General features: G+C 38.3%; 1 protein-coding gene across 1 annotated transcript in view; it reads right to left on the bottom strand.

Moving 5' to 3' along the window:
- The window catches only part of LOC134668708 (sodium-dependent neutral amino acid transporter B(0)AT3), a 68,968-nt gene that overhangs the window by 8,071 nt on the left and 40,464 nt on the right, over nucleotides 1–20,433 (bottom strand). The window contains exons 2-3 of the mRNA XM_063526149.1: nucleotides 14,164–14,835; nucleotides 12,475–12,836 (exon numbers count right to left, since the gene is read on the bottom strand). Coding sequence (XP_063382219.1) covers nucleotides 12,475–12,836; nucleotides 14,164–14,835 — 1,034 coding nt within the window. The remainder of the gene's footprint in view (nucleotides 1–12,474; nucleotides 12,837–14,163; nucleotides 14,836–20,433) is intronic.

The following is a 20,433-nucleotide window of genomic DNA, read 5'->3' as shown; positions in this document are numbered from 1 at the left end:
TTACGTACTCTTTCAACGTTTTCCGCATATTCAAAAATTCATGATAACCTCCTACGCCCTTGCAGTGAACTTAAGGTATATGGGCAAAATTTCTACTTTGTACTTGTACTTTTGTAAAACTTGTACTTTCTATTTATAAGGATCTTGAGGATTCTGCCGAATGTTCTCAATTTAAGGCACCTTTGGTCCGTTTCTGGAATTCCTGAGCAGTAGCCAAAAAGAAAATGTTCTTTATTGAGAACATTGGGCAAGACTAAGCTGTAATGATCTAGCTGGTGCTTTAACCCATTAGCGTCTTACGCTCCACTTTTGGGAACCTAATAGTAATATTTTTGTAATACTGTTAGAGAGATTTAAAATAGAATCAAATGCCGTAACTCAGGTGTACCCAAGCCCAAGGTTAAGAAAACATTAATAGTCGTATTTCTCGAAACCACAAGCGACAGGAAATGTCTAATACTTCAACAACTGTCCTCCAGATAGCTCTCGGCAAGGAATAAATATCGGGCAAAGTAGGGAATATTACGGGAAAGTGTTCTTGTGGAAAAGAGCTATCGTGTTGAAGTTGTAGGATATAAGTATCAGCTCTTTAGGTATAGAGTATATAACAATGTACGAACAATCACAGAATTTGAGTTTTGTGCAAAGAATTATATGACAAAGAACAACTCTCAATCTTCAAAAGTGTGACCATGAAATGTGTGTGTGAAAATGAAATGCAAGTGTGTGCGTAAATTGTCTATGTGAGATCAAAAATAGTGATGTCATGTTACAACATATTAATAATCTGTCGATGTTTGATTGCTTTATCGACTACTTTTTCAAATGTGTTATTTTAAACACTAAAATTCTATGACATTATGACATATAAATAACACTTGCACTGCGTTTGCCATAAAAATCGTTGCAGACTTATCTTAATGTAACTCTTACTGTGTTGGAAAGTGAAGTTATCATGACACGCTAAACATGAACTCCTTCAAGAAAGTATAACAATCGTTATTATTTGAAGTCGGTTATAAAAGATAATATCTTAATGATGTCTTGTGAAGAAATAATTACATAGCTATTTATTAATATACCGACAAGTTATCGATACTGTCATATGAACATTTTGTCAAGCCCTAGCGTAAACTAACAGTTTATGTTTTTACACAAAATATTCTAAATTATTGACTAATATGATAAAATATTAGCACGGAACTAAAGAAAAACTTATAATGAACTGTATAAACCGGCTTCTTACACTTTTTACGCTGTTAATTTGACAAAATATCGCTATGAAAATTTCGCTCGGAATATCATAAATCCTCTGAAATGAGTATTTGCTTGGATTATTTGGCCCTGTGACACTGCAATCCGGCACACTACAAGACACCATCTTCACTGAATTACTTTATTTAATACTTTTCGTCCTAATCCGTGTATATTTTTCAATTTGAAAATTACCGTGATACGCTCTTGGCCGTCCGCGGCCGTCGTCAAACTCAAAAGTGGTTACGTTTTCTCATTGGTAGTCTGACTCTTTCGCACTTATGGGATGTTCATATACGTGATGGCTTCCCTTTCGAACACTTAAGAGTGCTATTACATTTCGGGGTTGAGCGAGTTTAGGTATTTTACGCGCTGCGGCAGGCCGTGCGAGCTCAGTATTCCGATCCCTTCTACCACACTCGCACTACAATGATGGATTAAACATTCTTGATCCTTCGCGAAGCATATTGAAATCAACCATAACAACACTAACTGGACTTAACTTATAAAGTCCTAAAACTGTTATTTGGTAAGTACGAAAATACTAAATGCAGTGCAAATGTACATAGGGGCTGTTCATAAATTACGTCATCTATTTTTGACCCCCCATCCCTCAAATCATCCAACAATCATGCTTCGGATGACTCTGTTTCCCCCTACGTCATGCTACCATCATCCGATGTCCAGACCCCCTCCCCTCCCCTCCTCCCATTTGAAACGACGTAATTTATGAATAGCCCCATACTCGTACTTATGAACGTATATAACTCGAAAGAAATTATAGGTACTCGCTTATTTACAAGAAACAAGTTACAAGAAACTGAAGATACACAAGGTCTGATGATGGAGCTGGAAGGTGGCCACGGGTACCAGTCTCTCATGTAACTAAACAATTTCGTGTTTGGGCTCGTTTGATTCGTCTCAACAAGATCTATGACACAAGACAGTACTCAGAGTCTGATGATGGAGCTGGAAGTTGGCTACCGGTACCAATCAACCATGCAACTAAACCACTTCATGTTTAGGCTCGTTTGACTAGTCTCAACAAGATCTTTGACACTAGGTGATACTCAGAGTCTGATGATGGAGCTGGAAGGTGGTCACCGGTACCAATCAACCATGCAACTAAACCACTTCATGTTTAGGCTCGTTTGACTAGTCTCAACAAGATCTTTGACACTAGGTGATACTCAGAGTCTGATGATGGAGCTGGAAGGTGGTCACCGGTACCAATCAACCATGCAAATAAACGACTTCGTGTTTAGGCTCGTTTGATTCGTCTCAACAAGATCTTTGACACTAGGTGATAAACCAAACACGAAGCCCAAACACGAAGTGGTTCAGTTATGTGATAGACTGGTACCCGTCGCCACCTTCGAGCTCCATCATCAGACCCTGAGTAGTATCTTGTGTCAAAGATCTTGTTGCGACGAATCAAACGAGCCCAAACACGAAGTGGTTTAGTTGCATGGTTGATTGGTACCGGTGACCACCTTCCGGCTCCATCATCAGACCCTGAGTACTATCTTGTGTCAAAGATCTTGTTGAGACGAATAAAACGAGCCTAAACACGAAGTGTTTTAGTTGCATGGTTGATTGGTACTGGTGACCACCTTCCGGCTCCATCATCAGACCCTGAGTACTATCTTAAGTCAAAGATCTTGTTGAGCCGAATCAAACGAGCCCAAACACGAAATGGTTTAGTTGCATGGTTGATTAGTACCGGTGACCACCTTCCGGCTCCATCATCAGACCCTGAGAACTATGTTGTGTCAAAGATCTTGTTAAGACGAATAAAACGAGCCTAAACACGAAGTGGTTTAGTTGCATGGTTGATTGGTACCGGTACCGGTGACCACCTTCCGGCTCCATCATCAGACCCTGAGTACTATCTTGAGTCAAATAAATACATATAGAATGTCAGGTCGTTTCAAATATTTTTAATCTTGTCCGGTAGTTTATTAAACTGTACCATTATAAATTATAATACTATAAAAACAGTGCTAGGATCAAAGTCTCTCGTTGCGGTTTACACGCACACAGTATAGCGTTTTACACGGCGCCCGCCGCACACAATGATAAAAAACCTCGTCGTCGCCGTTGAAAATGTGCGGAGCCGACCGACACACGTCCTGCCTGTACAAGCTCTGCCGCGGCACTGAGCTGGCGAGCGCGCGTCATCGGTAATATAGAGTAGTTTTCAAAAAATTGCCAAAAAATTATAGTAGAATTTCATAAACACTAATGTATACCAATAGTATAAGCAAACGTTACAGATTGCTTGAGTATGAAAATGACTTCGATATTAAGTAGATTTTCGTAGAAATTGACACTTGTTTCGGAGAGAAAATTGAGTTCGTTTTACTTTGATTTTCTCTTTCTCAAAGGTATGTAGAAAAAATATCGTTTGATATGCCGAAAGTACAGGGTATTAGTAATACAAAATAGCCAGGTTTAGCAGAGTAAACTTCTCAACATTTCTAAATAAGAGCTTGCCGTTCAGTGCTTCACGGGGTTTTTCGGAAACGACCATCAGAAAAAAATTAATTACTAATTTAATAAGTCCTTTTTCTAATATTTACAACGATATTTAAAAAGATAAGAAGACGCTTTTACTGGAACAAGTACTCATTGTTTCTAATAATGAGCACAAAGTCCTGAATTTCGTCGACTAGTATCATCAATTTTGCATTATTTCGACTTTTCTTGTAAGAGCGCTCTTAAGCTGTCTGTCAAGCGCAAGCGAATCCTAGGTCTATGGTTTTGTGCCATTTCGTACCTTGTCTCAATGGCAATAGTGAAAGACGCCAGGAACGTCATTTTTTAATGATATTGAAGGCAAATGAGCAGACGAAACGCCTGATGGTGAGCAAATACCGTTGCCCATGGACACCTGCAATACCAATGGGGTTACGAATGCTTCAAGGCCGTTTCGGTCAGTTCATTCGACAATTTAATTGTGCAAGGCATAATTATTTTCACCCTGAAAAAATACCAACAACGACAAGCGACACTGAAATTAAATTCCTGGGCCGTATGCCTTACCAAGATATTTTGACAACAAAAAATCGCAAGGTTCAATAAATACTTAATATAACCGAAAAGCACCGGCTTTAAAGAGCAATAGACTAAGTTAGATCTTAAGTAAATATTTTCAAATTAACACATCCTAGAGTTAGACCAAAAGAAAGTCTGCAGAGACTTTGATAGCCCACGCAGTGCAAGTTATTTTAAGCTTTAAGAAATTATGACGTATAAATAAACACTTGCACTGCGTGGGCTAACAAAATCGCTGCAGACTTTTCTTGTTCTAACTTTAGAGCCTCAGAAAAATAATCTCAACTAAACATTGTTAATCAAGTAATTGAGAGTACCTACGTTTTCTTTCTTCTTAACAAAACCAAACCCTCAATAATGAAGCTAAAATTGTCAAAACCATAGAAGGTAGGATCGCATAGAAGTGGTATACGCGTGCCTCCGTGAGGGACAAAATATACGCAAATGCGACACTGTGATTGGTCGAATTCATTTGTTGCCCACCATTCTCCATACTAATAAAAAGGTGGGGAACAAACAAAAAGTGAGACTGTGACAAGGACAAGCAATAATACCGCTTTCTCTGCTACTCCTACTGAAAGATACATAAGACTATCTCGTTCTGTCAGTTACCCCCACCACTCATGCCAGATCCAGGTATATCCTAGCTAGATTCATGGTCAAAACCTAAAATGCGAAAGTAATCGAATCAATCAATTTTAATTGCAGTCGTGTTTGAACCAGGGGCCAAATTCGACATGTACAACTGTCAGATTTCGCATCCACGTCAAATCAACAGTTGATTTTATTGCATACTGAGTGTTGATTCCATCAACGGTGGATAATATCATTTGGTACAACCAAAACTCAACTCTAAACTAAGGGTGATTCGATTTGGTTTGCTTGTCACCCTAAATGTGGATTGTTAATGTCAAATTTTGACATTGTACGTATTCGAGAACTTATGATTTTTCCCACATCAACGGGAGATCAACACGATACGTCAAACGTCGCTTGTCGAATAGGGGTCCAGGTATTTAAGCAGCTTAACTCGTAAACCCTTCGTTCGCTAAATAACGCCCAACAACCGCAACAGCCGTAAGAACCATTTTAAAGCGGTTCTAATTCGGTATTTGTTGCGTTAGAATAGAGGTGAACGGGAAAATTGAGTTTTCGAATGACTGTCTCGAAGATTACGCAATATTAGGGTAACATATTCGGAATTTGCAACAACAGCAAGTTGCAACCAAAACCTTTCATTCAGTCTTTTATTTGTAATATGCTCGATTAAGCTGCGTTTTTCATGTCCAATTTAATAAAATTACCTACAGTTATTATATAAAAATACAGCAGTTATGTAAACATATGATCGAGAAGGCATAGAGCAGCATAAATAAAATAGATAAGGTGAGGGGGTTTAGGAGAAACAGTAGAAGGGTTCCATACAAGTGTTTATCTGCACAGTTTAATACTTTAAGATTAGATGGGGTAAGTGAAACCTGTGTTTTACTTACCCCAGGGTGTTAGGTACCCCTTATAACAGTTATAACCTTAAGTAACTTTTTTGTTCAACATTTAAAGCAATAATTACAGAGAATTGATGTTTACCCAATCACAATTTATAGTAGAAGAGCCGGCCGCAAATATTCTAACCGACTTGATACCACGATGAAATGCACAATGGTTTCCCATAAAAGTGATGCTAAGTCCGAATTCGATAGTCTGCCACGGCGGAACTTGCCGAAAGTACGAAAAAGAAGGCCACTTCCGGTGCGGAAAAAGGGGGCTGATTTAACCCATCTGATACCGAAATAATAGTTATGGCAGCAGTTAGAAATTTACATGTAGACACAGAAAAGCGAAGTCTGCCAGTATTTTTTTTGCCGGAGGTGCTTGGCAGACGCTCTCAAAGGTGGCCACCGGGGCCCCTAATTTAACCCATCTGATACCACCATGAAACCAATTCCAGTCGTTAGGTATGAACCCTCATGTCAGGAATATATAAGTCTGCCAAGGCTTTTCCTGCCGAAACACCTTGGCAGACGAGATTATTTGAGCATGGTCACCATCGGTTACCCTACACTAACCCATCTGATACCACCATGAAACCAATTCCAGCCGGTAGGTATGAACCCCCATTTTAGGAATATATAAGTCTGCCAAGGTTTTTCCTGCCGAAACACCTTGACAGACGAGATTATAAGCAAGATGACCACTAACCCATCTGATACCACGATGAAACCAATTCCAGTCGGTAGGTATGAACCCTCATTTCAGGAATATATAAGTCTGCCAAGGCTTTTTCCTGCCGAAACACCTTGGCAGACGAGATTATGTTAGCAAGGTGTACATCAGTTACCCTACAACCACCCATCTGATACCACCATGAAACCAATTCCAGTCGGTAGGTATCAACCCCCATTTCAGAAATATATAAGTCTGCCAAGGCTTTTCCTGCCGAAACACCTTAGCAGACGAGATTATAAGCAAGATGACCATCGGTTACCGTACACTAACCCATCTGATACTACGATGAAACCAATTTCAGTCGGTAGGTATGAACCCTCATTTCAGGAATATATAAGTCTGCCAGGGCTTTTCCTGCCGAAACACCTTGGCAAACGAGATTATAAGCAAGATGACCATCAGTTACCGTACACTAACCAATCTGATACCACCATGAAACCAATTCCAGTCGGTAGGTATGCACCCTCATTTCAGGAATATATAAGTCTGCCAAGGCTTTTCCTGCCGAAACACCTTGGCAGACGAGATTATGTTAGCAAGGTGTACATCAGTTACCCTACATTTACCCATCTGATACCTTGTTTGACATGTCCAGTCTGCCAAGTCAAGTCTGCCAAGGCCTTGGCTGACTTATATATTTCTAAAATGCGGGTTCAGACCTACCGACTGGAATTGGTTTCATGGTGGTATCAGATGGGTTAATGTAGGGTAACTGATGTACATCTTGCTAACATAATCTCGTCTGCCAAGGTGTTTCGGCAGGAAAGGCCTTGGCAGACGTATATATTCCTGAAATGTGGGTTCACATCTACCGACTGGAATTGGTTTCATGGTGGTATCAGATGGGTTAGTGTACGGTAACCGATGGTCATCTTGCTTATAATCTCGTCTGCCAAGGTGTTTCGGCAGGAAAAACCTTGGCAGATTTATATATTCCTCAAATGGGGGTTCATAACTACCAACTGGAATTGGTTTCATGGTGGTATCAGATGGGTTGATGTAGGGTAACTGATGTACACCTTAATTGCTAACAAAATCTCGTCTGCCAAGGTGTTTCGGCAGGAAAAGCCCTGGCAGACTTATATATTCTTGAAATGAGGGTTCATACCTACCGACTGGAATTGGTTTCATGGTGGTATCAGATGGGTTAGTGTACGGTAACCGATGGTCATCTTGCTTATAATCTCGTCTGCCAAGGTGTTTCGGCAGGAAAAACCTTGGCAGACTTATATATTTCTAAAATGGGGGTTGATACCTACCGGCTGGAATTGGTTTCATGGTGGTATCAGATGGGTTAGTGTAGGGTAACCGATGGTGACCATGCTCACATAATCTCGTCTGCCAAAGTGTTTCGGCAAGAAAAGCCTTGGCAGACTTTTATATTCCTGACATGAGGGTTCATACCCACCGACTGAAATTGGTTTCATGGTGGTATCAGATGGGTACACTACACAATTCCGAAATATTTTATGCCGAATTTTAGAATATCGAATTTTATTATTCCGATTTTTAAATGCTCGATCCATCATAATTCCGAATGTCGTAATTACCGAACGATGAAAATCACGAAGTTTTATATTTCCGAATAGCAAAACCGCCGATTTTTTAAAATTCCGAACCATATAATTCCGAATATTACAATTCCGATAGTGAAAAATACCGAATTTAACATTTACGATTGTTGAAATCACGAATTCCGAATTGTCATTATTCCGAAATTTTGAATTCCGATTTGACGTGATTCCGATTTTTTAAATTCCGAATAACGAAATTCCGAATTTGTTCATAATAAATAATGGTACCTACGTCGTTAAAGTAAGCAGAAATGCCTTTTAAAATTTCCTATTTTACATAATATTATAAGAGTTACTCACAAACACAATTTTTCAACATAATAATGTGTTATGTATGTTTCTACATAATTGTGTATGTAGTTAGTTCTGTTTCTAAAAACACTTCTTTTCTGTGGGGGGGTTACAGTTCTAACCTAACCTAACCCGCTTTTCTAGTAGCGGTTAGTTTCTGTAAAGGTCGCAGTTCTAACATAACCCAACCCATTTTTCTAGTAGCAGCTGGTTTCTGTAAAGGTCACAGTTCTAACCTATCCTAACCCACTTTTCTAGCAACAGTTGGTTTTTGTAAAGGTCGCAGTTCTAACCTAACCTAACCCATTTTTCTAGTAGCAGTTGGCTTCCGTGAAGGTCGCAGTTCTAACCTAACCTAACCCACTTTTCTAGTAGCAGTTGGTTTCTGTGAAGGTCACAGTTCTAACCTAACCGAACCCACTTTTCTAGCAACGGTTGGTTCCTGTAAAGGTCGCAGTTCTAACCTAACCTAACCCACTTTTCCAGTAGCATTTGGTTTCTGTAAAGGTCGCAGTTCTAACCTAACCTAATCGATTTTTCTAGTAGCAGTTGGTTTCTGTGAAGGTCGCAGTTCTAACCTAACCTAACCCACTTTTCCGGTAGCAGTTGGTTTCTGTAAAGGTCGCAGTTCTAAACTTACCCATTTTTCTAGTAGCAGTTGGTTTCTGTAAAGGTCGCAGTTCTAACCTAACCTAACCCACTTTTCCAGTAGCAGTTGGTTTCTGTAAAGGTCGCAGTTCTAACCTAACCTAACCCAATTTTCCAGTAGCAGTTGGTTTCTGTAAAGGTCGCAGTTCTAACCTAACCTAACCCACTTTTCTGGCAACAGTTCGTTTTCTTGGGGGTTGCAGTTCTAACCTAACCTAACCCACTTTACAGACAACAGTTCGTTTTCTTGGGGGACGCAGTCTTAACTTAACCTAACCCACTTTTCTGGCAACAGTTTGTTTTCGTGAGGTCGCAGTTCTAACCTAACCTAACCCACTTTTCTGGCAACCATTTGATTTCGTCGGGTTGCAGTTCTAACCTAACCTGAGCCACTTTTCTGGCAACAGTTGCTCCGCAACTGCTCCGGCGCTGCGGGCATAGCAGCCTCTTGGCCCTTGCGTAGCAAAGCGCAGGCACTAATGCTCGCCTCAGCCGCTTCGGCTGCTCTGCGCTTTGCTACAGCGGGCGTGCTTCCCCTCCGCGCCTCTGGCTTTTTACATACACTCTAGGGGTAGGACAGACAAGACGACGTGGATAGTGGGGTGCTCCGATTCGGATTTTGGTTAGTGAGACTTAAAAAAGTGCGTTTAAATCTTATTTTGAAAATCACGAATTTCATTATTCCGAATTCACAAAAGATCGAATTTTCAGAATACCGAATTACTTTATTTCCGATCGGTCAATGATTTTTCGGAATAGACAAATTCGGGAAAAATATTTTCGGATTTTTTCTAAATCGGAATTTTAAGCTTTCGTCCATATAAAAATCGGATTTTAAGTTTTCGTAAATAGCACAGTCGTGATTTTGTTCTTTCGTGGTTTTCAAAGTCGTAATTTCGATATTTCGGTCATGTAAAAAATCGGGATTATGAAAATCGAGGTTATGAAAGTCGGAAAAACGTATTTCGGAATATTTGGGTGTTCCCGTATCAGATGGGTTAAATTAGGGGTCCCGGTGGCCACCTTTGAGAGCGTCTGCCAAGCACTTCCGGCAAAAAAAATACTGGCAGATTTCGCTTTTCTGTGTCTACATGTAAATTTCTAACTGCTGCCATAACTATTATTTCGGTATCAAATGGGTTAAATCAGCACCCTTTTTTCGCACCGGAAGTGGCCTTCTTTTTCGTACTTTCGGCAAGTTCCGCCGTGGCAGACTATCGAATTCGGACTGAGCATCACTTTTATGGGAAACCATTGTGCAGTTTATCGTGGTATCAAGTCGGTTAGAAAATATGCGGCCGGCTCTTCTACTATTAGACCCAAGAAAGCAAAATTTTTAGGAAATATATAAACTGAAATAAATGTCATATACTAAGAAAAAATGACCAAGGCCTCCAGTGCTCCAGGCTGGAATCGAACCAGCGTCCTCTGCTATCGCGGCAGGTGCCTGAACCACTCGGCCACCGGGTCAAAAAAAAACAAATTAAAATATTTCCTGGAAAATAATTTAATTTGTTCAAATACTTCATTGTAGGAAATATATAATTTTAGCTTAGTTGTGTCATGCCGATAGATACCTATACCTACCTTGTTCACGATATAAATAAATAATTCTAAAGAAAACTTTTGGTGTTGTCAAATGAAAGTGCGCCGCTGCTTTGAAAACTCAGCGGACGTGACGGGAAACTTTACCTTGAGTCTTGAGCTCCAATAACGTCGAATATGAGTTATATCGCCTATACTTTATCGAACCGCATACTAAGATTGAGATATTTTGATGGCAGGTATCGGTTAATGGTTAATGTTAAAGCCAAATTCTACAATGATAATGATAATGTTATGCCTAATTTTATTAAATCATAATTTTAACGGGTCCGTTGCGAATTAACTAAAATCTTGAATAACCTTTCCAAAAAGAATAGAATAATATTTATTTGAAAAGAACCTTGTTAACAAATATCAATAGGTATATATCCTGTGGCCCCACAATAGGCCTATACATATACAGACATATATACTTATATCTGTTTGTTAGGCTATATTAGATGTGTACCTACTTTTTAAGCGTAGTCTGATCCGATACTTTTGATACTGACTGTACACGAAAAGAGATAATATTGTATTCAATTGAACTCTCTTGAGCGTCAATAAGTTACACAATCTCGTGTCACCTTAATTCCAAGACGCACGTTGAAAACAACTTGACAGTTTCCAGACCCTTCAAATATTGGTGTAGTATTACCATATTGACTGCCCCAGATCCCTAAGATCCCTCAGACTCGAGGGTATTACGAAGTTTGGGCAAGTTACGGGGCGAAAATGGAACAAGATTTGATTAGGTTTACGTTACAAACTTTGCAGGCAGTGAGGCAGCGCGTGATTTATTTATAGAGCCAAAAGAGTGTCATAATTCATAATTTTTGTACGCTTTGTTGTGCAAGATATTTTTTCAAGTGACTGTTGAACGTGATCGAATATTATAAAATATAAGTTATGATTTATGATAACTACTTTGATCGAATGTACAGGGACTAAGACTAGACTTAAGAGCCTTTAAAATTCCTGGAAAATATTAGCGAAGCCTGAAATAGCTTTTTTGTGAATTTAGCACACCTAAAAGGTATTCTAAAAGGTTTTCAACCGAGGCGTAGGTAAGTATCTTGAAAGCAAACAACAACCATTACAATTCCAAATTCAAGAAAACTTTTTACTTGCGTAACATGACATGCTTTTAAGTTAATAATGGCGCCATGATTAATACACGGTGTAACATGAGTAAACCGAATAATTTTAACAGCGTATTCCTGATCATATTTAGAGACACAAATGTATCTCAAATTACTTAGATTAGATGGTGTCGCATTCAGTACGGATCAAACAAAGGCCAATGATAGAGGACCTTATGAGCTGACATGCCACCCATGTTCAGCGCAAATTAACGTTTTCGAAGAAATCACTTTGGCTTCATGCATTGATGGTCATCAGAATAGTAGTACTGAAAGCGACACCTGAACGGCTACCGCGAAAACCGAAATTTGCAAATTGCCGGGATCTTTCTCTTTTACTCCAATGAAGGCGTAATTAGAGTGACAGAGAAAAATCCCCGCGGTTATAGCCCTGTATATACGAGACTAGTTGAGTTTGCTAAAATCAAAAAGTCATTATCAGCTCAAACAGTGGTGGGCAAATTTTCGTCATGGGGGGCCAGAAAGTTTAGGAAATTTAAGTGGAGGGCCATAATTGTAGCCAAAATTTATTTTGATTTGCAATAATCGTGGGCCAATGTCATATACTAATTATTTCATCGCACCGGCCGTACTTTGCCCACCACTGAGCTCAAGGATGACTCACGCTAGGCCCGGCCACGGCCCGGTCTAGGTGAGTCATCCTTTATACCTATATTAACTATAATGCTATAACTCACCTTTTAACTCCATACACGTACGCAATCCCGATGCACTCAAAAAACGCAATAATCAGCAGCGGAAAATTCCCGCTATACATATCGAACAGCAGGAATATATAGCTCCCAGAGCCATGCGCGAACGCCATTGATAACAAACAGCATGTCAGACAGATCCCTCCCGTCAGATACTCCTTCCTCAAGTTGGGGAAAAGTTTCATGTCGACGATGGAGGTGACGACGCCTTCTAGCGTGCCGAACTGGGAGTCGATGCCGAGGGTGAAGAGCATCAGGAAGAAGAGCACGGACCAGAACTGGGCTCCGGGGAATTGGTTGATGGCCTCCGTGAAGATTATGAAGGCCAGCCCGGTGCCGGAGGCCGTCTGGAAAGAGAATACATTGGTTAGTACCTATAATAGAGGAAATGTTTACATATATATGGTTATCATATGAACACTGAAATTATTATCCTTCTATTGCTATAAAATGGAAGCTGGCTTCAGATTCGTCCGCGTTAAAGTGGTTAAACAGTTTAACTCGCGTCAAACTCGCCTAGCTAGATTCTTTTAAAACTGTATATGAATTATAAAGCAGACACTTAAGTATCTCTATCTGTTCGGGGGAACAGGAAACGTGTTATAAATGAGACCCCGTCGGATTAGAACGTGAGGTCACCATATCGATTAGCCGAGGCCGGGCGCGCGCCGTCGACACGGGAGCCTGCATACTTCCCTAATTTGCTCGGATTTGCCCGCGTGCATGCAGGTGCACTTTACCCAAAATGCAAGTTCAGTGAACATTGCTGAAAGTGTTGTGATTTTGCACATTTCAATAAGCTATTTTCATTTACTAACACGCACAATGCTCGTTCGTGGTTAATTTAGTAAGTTAGGTACCTAATTGTTATCTTTTTTTTTCTTGTATGATTAGTTAAAGTGTTATTGTTAGTAAATTAAGTATTTATATAGAAATACTGGATTATGGACCTCATAGCCACATACTTTAATTTTTTTTACAGCTATATTTGCAGCTATGCAGGGATATATTTAGGTATGTTATATTGGTCGATGACATTTTATTTGAAGTACCTACCTACCGACATTTGCCATCAGATCTACTCGCTATGTGCATGAAATTTAATTCAAGCCCTAACCATGGGTGTTTAAAGCTAATGTTGACCCAGTCAGTGTTGTCCTCACTAGTCGGCTCACATATTATGTATGAATAATATTGCAAATGCGAAACTATCTCCGATCGATTCGATCAGTCACGATTAGCAATGTACAAATTGCAGAAATGTTCTCGGAAATTTCAGAGAAATTACATGAAAGAAACTTAGAAAGTTCTCTGTGAGAATGTTCCCATGAGAACTTTAACGTTTTGTGTAATATATAATATTACACGCCACATAACAGTCACGTCATCCTTTCAAAGCGGGCAGGGCATATATGTGTCTACGTCGGTCTTGACATGATTAGATTGTTTATTAAATTTAAGTTCCAGAGAATATTCTTCATAGAAGTTTCGCAACTTAAGAAACTTCTCCTCGGTGCATTGCTAGTCACGATTCACGATCGATCAAGTTCAAATTTATTTACCAATATCACTTACCTGCAATTACAGTAGGTTTCGATTATTCTTGATGCGGTACAATAGATCCCATATACATTTGTTACTAACTAAAAAAGTGGAATTCATATGTTAACTCACATTATCTAATTCCTTCTGCAGATCGCACTCTGGCAGATGTGGCATCACCAGCTTCGTCAAATTCCCATTCAAGTCTACCGTCACCATCTGTCCCGCCTCCGGGAACTTCATGGATCTGTACCCCGACCCGAACAACTCCAGCAGCGTCTCGTTCCTCACGTCCAGGCACTTCTCGTACACCATCGTGGCTTTAAACCCGATTATAGAAAACACCACGATCCCAGCGAACATCGACGTTAAGCAGTTAGTCATAGATACCATTATAGCATCCCTATAGCAGTTGTTATCCACAGGATTGTAAGATGAGAAAGCTATTAGACCTCCGAACGCTAGTCCAAGCGAAAAGAAGATTTGCGTGCCTGCTTCCAGCCAGACGACTGGGTCTAGAATCGTGTGCCATTTCGGAGTGAATAGATGTATAAGTCCATCACTCATGCCTTTGAGCGTGATGCCTCTGAAGAAGAATATAACTAGGACTATGTAAGGGAATGTGGCGGTGACGTAGACGACCTTCCCGGAGGAGGCGATGCCCTTGATCATGCACATGTAGACGAGGATCCAGGCTATTACTAGGGCGAGGGCTATCTTGTAGTTGAAGGTCTGGGGGTGGTTGATGTCCTCGGAGATTTGGAGGGTGGTTCTGTACCAGAAGTACTGCGTCGGACTGCTGACCTGAAACAAGAGAGAAACGTTTTTTTTCAATAATTAATATCAAGTGTTTGCTACGAGTAAATATTCATAACACTACCTAGAAGTGATCTTTGACTGTGTGAAGTGATTCTTAAATCTTTGCCGTACATTTTGCTTATTTGGCTCTGATCAGATAAATGTGCTCTGCTTGCTACAACAAATACATCAAACAATAGTTTTGTCTATTGTGCATCCAGTGCGGATAAGGGAGACTTGCGTGTTCCAGCGTTGGCGAACTAACTGTATAAACGGTTAACTCCGAGTTAGTTTGCTAACCCTGGAAGAGCTGGAATTTTAACGGCATTTCGAACTGTTTGGTGATTTAGTTTTTTTTTATAATATGTATGTACGTACTATTAAATATTATGTAGTCGGTCAAGCCATTGCCGTCAATAGAAAAAAGCCCCAAATTGAAAAATGTAGGCACGAATGGGTTACCGTCCCATTGAAAATTTTAATTTCGCGCCTTTTTCTACTGACAAAGTTGTTTGACAGATATATACAGTATAGATATAGCAGGTCTAATTTAATTAAGTAGAAATGACTATATATATTTCTTTTATAAGTTTGTTCTTTTATATGTTACGTTATCTTATAAAAGATCTACAATGTACTCGTATAATGTATTGTTCACTTAAGTGTGTTAGTATACAGAGTAAGTTGTTCCAAAGGACTTGTACAAACATTTAGACAGGCCCTGTTTCCAGACTTGCTGCAACTCTGGAGAGCTAGGAGTCAAGTTTGCGCACACAAACTTACCAACGTGTAGATTCTAACTTATATTTATTTTTCCTGTTTCAGGGCTCTTAATTACACAATTTTTGGTACATACAAGATGAAAATTTGTGAACAATATTAAGTTGTTTTTATTTTCAACCTGACCGTTGGATATCAAAAAGATCTATATGGACCCAAAGGTTTCCATCGCTCAGAATATGACTAATTTTAATTATTAATTAATGTATATTGGGTCTTGGGATTGGGAGTATACTCCCAAGAAGCAGTTAACGAGCCATTTATAACAAGCCGTAATTAAATGGTAATCCGTGTAAGTAGTGGGGTCGGCCCGCGCTGGCCCCTCGTTATAATCTCGCTCTGCAACGCCGATTATCCAGGGCCACTCAGTAACGCCTAATGAGCTTTATAATTACCTACACTCGTTTGGTCTAAGCTTGAGGCTTTGCGAAAGTACTAGCTAACTTCCATTTTACTTACAGCCTATAGGTTATTAGCAAAACAGTTCCTAATTAAGTTTTTTGACATAAAATCTTTTGTGGTAGAAACTTTTATCGGCGACTTTTCTTCTGACAATCGTCTACTATTAATAGACTATTCTAATAAACCCATTCATAAGGATGCGTGGCTTTATCACCTGTTTCTGCGGCAATCTTCATCATTCTGTTCAGCTTTATTTTACCATATCAAACCATATTATTGCTTTAGCAACATATTGTTGGCCACGAAACGATTGACTCGTCGATCCTTAAAATTGGTTTTGAAGCTATGGTGGAAAACACGACAAAAATTAATACATCAGACAGGTAAAACACTTCCTATCTCGGGTAAAAATAAAATTATGAAAACAATTACATATTTGCGACAAGATAGAATAAAACACGGTGACAAATAATTGAGCCTTGTCACGGGCGGACCCAACTCGGATGATGACATTTCCTGGGCTTCTGAATATTTATATTCACAAATTTCACAATAAACTGTACACGGTAGATATACGAGAACATAAAAGTTACCTTTATTTGACAGGTGATTTTATATGTATTGTACACATAATGTTTGTACAACAATATAGACCTTTTAAACACAATCTATCTATCTATATACAGGGTGATTCAGGAGACGTGAGCAGGACTAACACTGCGCATTTCGTAAGTTATAAGCAACTGTTTCGTATCAGTATTGGTGAGGTTAACGTTAATTTTCTAGTCGTGTTGAAAAAAAAAAGTTATTAATTTATTTACGACATGCATGGTCACACTAAAATTAGAATACTAAATACTAAACTACCGATATTCTGTGTCAAATTGAATGTCATCACTGTCATCACGGTCTGGTTACTTTTGAAAAGTCGTATCTCACTCAAGTTTGACAGTTTATTTAATTCGTAATCAAGATGCTGTCATTACGTTTAATGAGGTTTTATGTTTATTAAATGGTCTTGTAGGGTGACCATGATTGTAAAGAATTAAATTTTCCCTCGCCAAAAAGTTAAAAAAATAGGAAAAAGTGTGATTGTTTCATCGAAATACGACGGTGATCGATCAATTATCAGTTACCGAGTGTGCAGGATTAGTCCTGCTCACGTCTCATGAATCACCCTGTATATAAATGCAAGTGTCCTGACTGACTGACTGACTGACTGACTGACTGATTCATCAACGCAGAGCCGAAACTACAAAAGCCAGAAAGTTGAAATTTGCACACCAGATTGCATTTATAAAGTGTACAAGAGATAAGAAGCGATTTTGAGAAATTCAACCCCTAAGGGGGTAAAAAAGGGGATGCAAGTTTGTATGGGGTTAAAGTTTTTTTTAAGCTAGGTTTTGAAATTTCGTAAAAAGATATATTATTAAAATACAAGAAAACTAATTTCAGCGTTTTTGAAAATTCATCCCCTAAGGTGGTGAAAAAGGGGTTGAAAGTTTGTATGAATATCAAAAAAAATTTCAAGTGGTGGACTTGAATCTTTGTATTTAGGGATATTATTAGAAGACAGGAAAAGTAATTTCAGCGTTTTGTAAAATTCATCCCCTAACAGGGTTAAAAAGGGGTTGAAAATTTTAATCCATTACAAATGCTTTGAAACTTCGTAGAAAGGCATAATAGCCGATTATAAAAAAAGTGATTGCAACGTTTTTGGAAATTCAACCCCTAAGGGGGTTAAAAAGGGGATGAAAGTTCGTCTTCGGGTGCAAATTTTATTATAAGCTAGGAACTTGAAACTTTGTAAATAAGTATCAAATTCAAATACAAGAAAACTAATTTCAGCGTTTTAGAAAATTCATCCCCCAAGGTGGTGAAAAAGGGGTTAAAAGTTTGAATGGATATCAAAAAATTTTTCGAGCGCGAGACTTGAATCTTTGTATTTGGGGATATTATTAGAAGACAATAAAAGTAATTTCAGCGTTTTGTAAAATTCATCCCCTAACAGGGTTAAAAAGGGGATGAAAGTTTGTATGGGGTTAAAGTTTTCTTTTGAGCTACGAATTTGAAACTTCGTTAAAAGATGTATTAATAAAATACAAGAAAAATTATTTCAGCGTTTTTGAAAATTCAACCCCTAAGGAGGTGAAAAAGGGGTTGAAAGTTTGTATGGATATCAAACATTTTTTCGAGTGTGGGACTTGAATCTTTGTATTTAGGGATATTATTAGAAGACAGGAAAAGTAATTTCAGCGTTTTGTAAAATTCATCCCCTAACAGGGTTAAAAAGGGATTGAAAGTTTGAATCCATTACAAATGGTTTTGAAACATCTTAGAAAGGCATAATAGCCGATTGCAAAAAAAGTGATTGCAATGTTTTTGGAATTTCAACCCCTAAGGGGGTTAAAAAGGGGATGGAAGTTCGTCTGCGGGTGCAAATTTTATTTTAAGCAAGGAACTTGATACTTTGTAAAAACGTTTTAAATTAAAATACAAGAAAACTCATTTCAGCGTTTTTGAAAATTCATCCCCTAAGGTGGTGAAAAAGGGGTTGAAAGTTTGTATGGATATCAAACATTTTTTCGAGCGCGGGACTTGAATCTTTGTATTTGGGGATACTATTAGAAGACAATAAAAGTAATTTCAGCGTTTTGTGAAATTCATCCCCTAACAGGGTTAAAATGGGTTTCAAAGTTTAAATCCATTACAAATGCTTTGAAAATTCTTAGAAAGGCATAATAGCCGATTACAAAAAAAAAGTAATTGTAACGTTCTTGGAAATTCAACCCCTAAGGGGGTTAAAAAGGGGATGAAAGTTCGTCTTCAGGTGCAAATTTTATTTGAAGCTAGGAACTTGAAACTTTGTAAAAAGGTATTATATTAAAATACAAGAAAACTAATTTCAGCGTTTTTGAAAATTCATCCCTATGGTGGTGAAAACGGGGTTGAAAGTTTGTATAGATATCATGCATTTTTTTGGAGCGCGGGATTTGAATCTTTGTATTTGGGGATATTATTAGAAGACAATAAAAGTGATTTCAGCGATTTATGAAATTCATCCCCTAACAGGGTTAAAATGGGGTTCAAAGTTTGAATCCATTACAAATGCTTTGAAACTTCTTAGAAAGACATAATAGCCGATTACAAAAAAAAGTAATTGCAACGTTTTTGGAAATTCAATCCCTAATAGCCCCCTTAGGGATTGAATTTCCAAAAACGTTGCAATAGGGGATGAAAATTCGTCTTGGGGTGTAAATTTAATTTTAAGCTAGGAACTTTAACTTTTTAGAAAAAAAAGGTAATAAATTAATAAACATGAAAACTAATTCAAGCATTTTTGAAAATCATCCCCCAAGGTGGTGAGAAAGGGGTTGAAAGTTTGTATGGAGATCAGATATTTTGTGAGTGCGGAATACGGAACTTGAATCTTTGTGTAAGGGCATAGGTACCTATTATGAGAATACAAGAAAAGTAATTTCAGCAACAAACATCAAAATCCACTTGACTTAAAACTTCATACAACTTGCTAAAAAAGAAAAGTACTTAATTTCAACATTGCTTGGATATGTAAATTATAGGTACCTACTAAAGATGTAAAATGTTGAAGATAAGATTCCACGCGGACGAAGTCGCGGGCAACAGCTAGTATATATATATAAATGAAAGTGTCCTGACTGACTGACTGACTGACTGACTGATTCATCAACGCAGAGCCGAAACTACAAAAGCCAGAAAGTTGAAATTTGCACACCAGATTGCATTTATAAAGTGTACAAGAGATAAGAAGCGATTTTGAGAAATTCAACCCCTAAGGGGGTTAAAAAGGGGATGAAAGTTTGTATGGGGTTAAAGTTTTCTTTTAAGCTAGGAATTTGAAACTTCGTAAAAAGATGTATTATTAAAATACAAGAAAACTAATTTCAGCGTTTTTGAAAATTCATCCCCTAAGGTGGTAAAAAAGGGGTTGAAAGTTTGTATGGATATCAAACATTTTTTCGAGTGGTGGACTTGAATCTTTGTATTTAGGGATATTATTAAAAGACAGGAAAAGTAATTTCTGCGTTTTGTAAAATTCATCCCTTAACAGTGTTAAAAAGGGGTTGAAAATATGAATCCATTACAAATGCTTTGAAACTTCTTAGAAAGGCATAATAGCCAATTACAAAAAAAAAGTTATTCCAACATTTTTGGAAATTCAACCCCTAAGGGTTTTTTCGAGCGCGGGACTTGAATCTTTGTATTTGGGGATATTATTAGAAGGCAATAAAAGTAATTTCAACGTTTTGTAAAATTCATCCCCTAACAGGGTTAAAAAGGGGATGAAAGTTTTTATATGGGGTTAAAGTTTTCTTTTAAGCTAGAAATTTGAAACTTCGTAAAAAGATATATTATTAAAGTCCAAGAATACTAATTTCAGCG

Source organism: Cydia fagiglandana, chromosome 11 (genome assembly GCF_963556715.1).
Source record: "Cydia fagiglandana chromosome 11, ilCydFagi1.1, whole genome shotgun sequence".
Lineage (NCBI taxonomy): Eukaryota > Metazoa > Arthropoda > Insecta > Lepidoptera > Tortricidae > Cydia > Cydia fagiglandana.
Note: the sequence above shows the minus strand (reverse complement) of the source record. Positions and strands in the feature narration are given on the sequence as shown.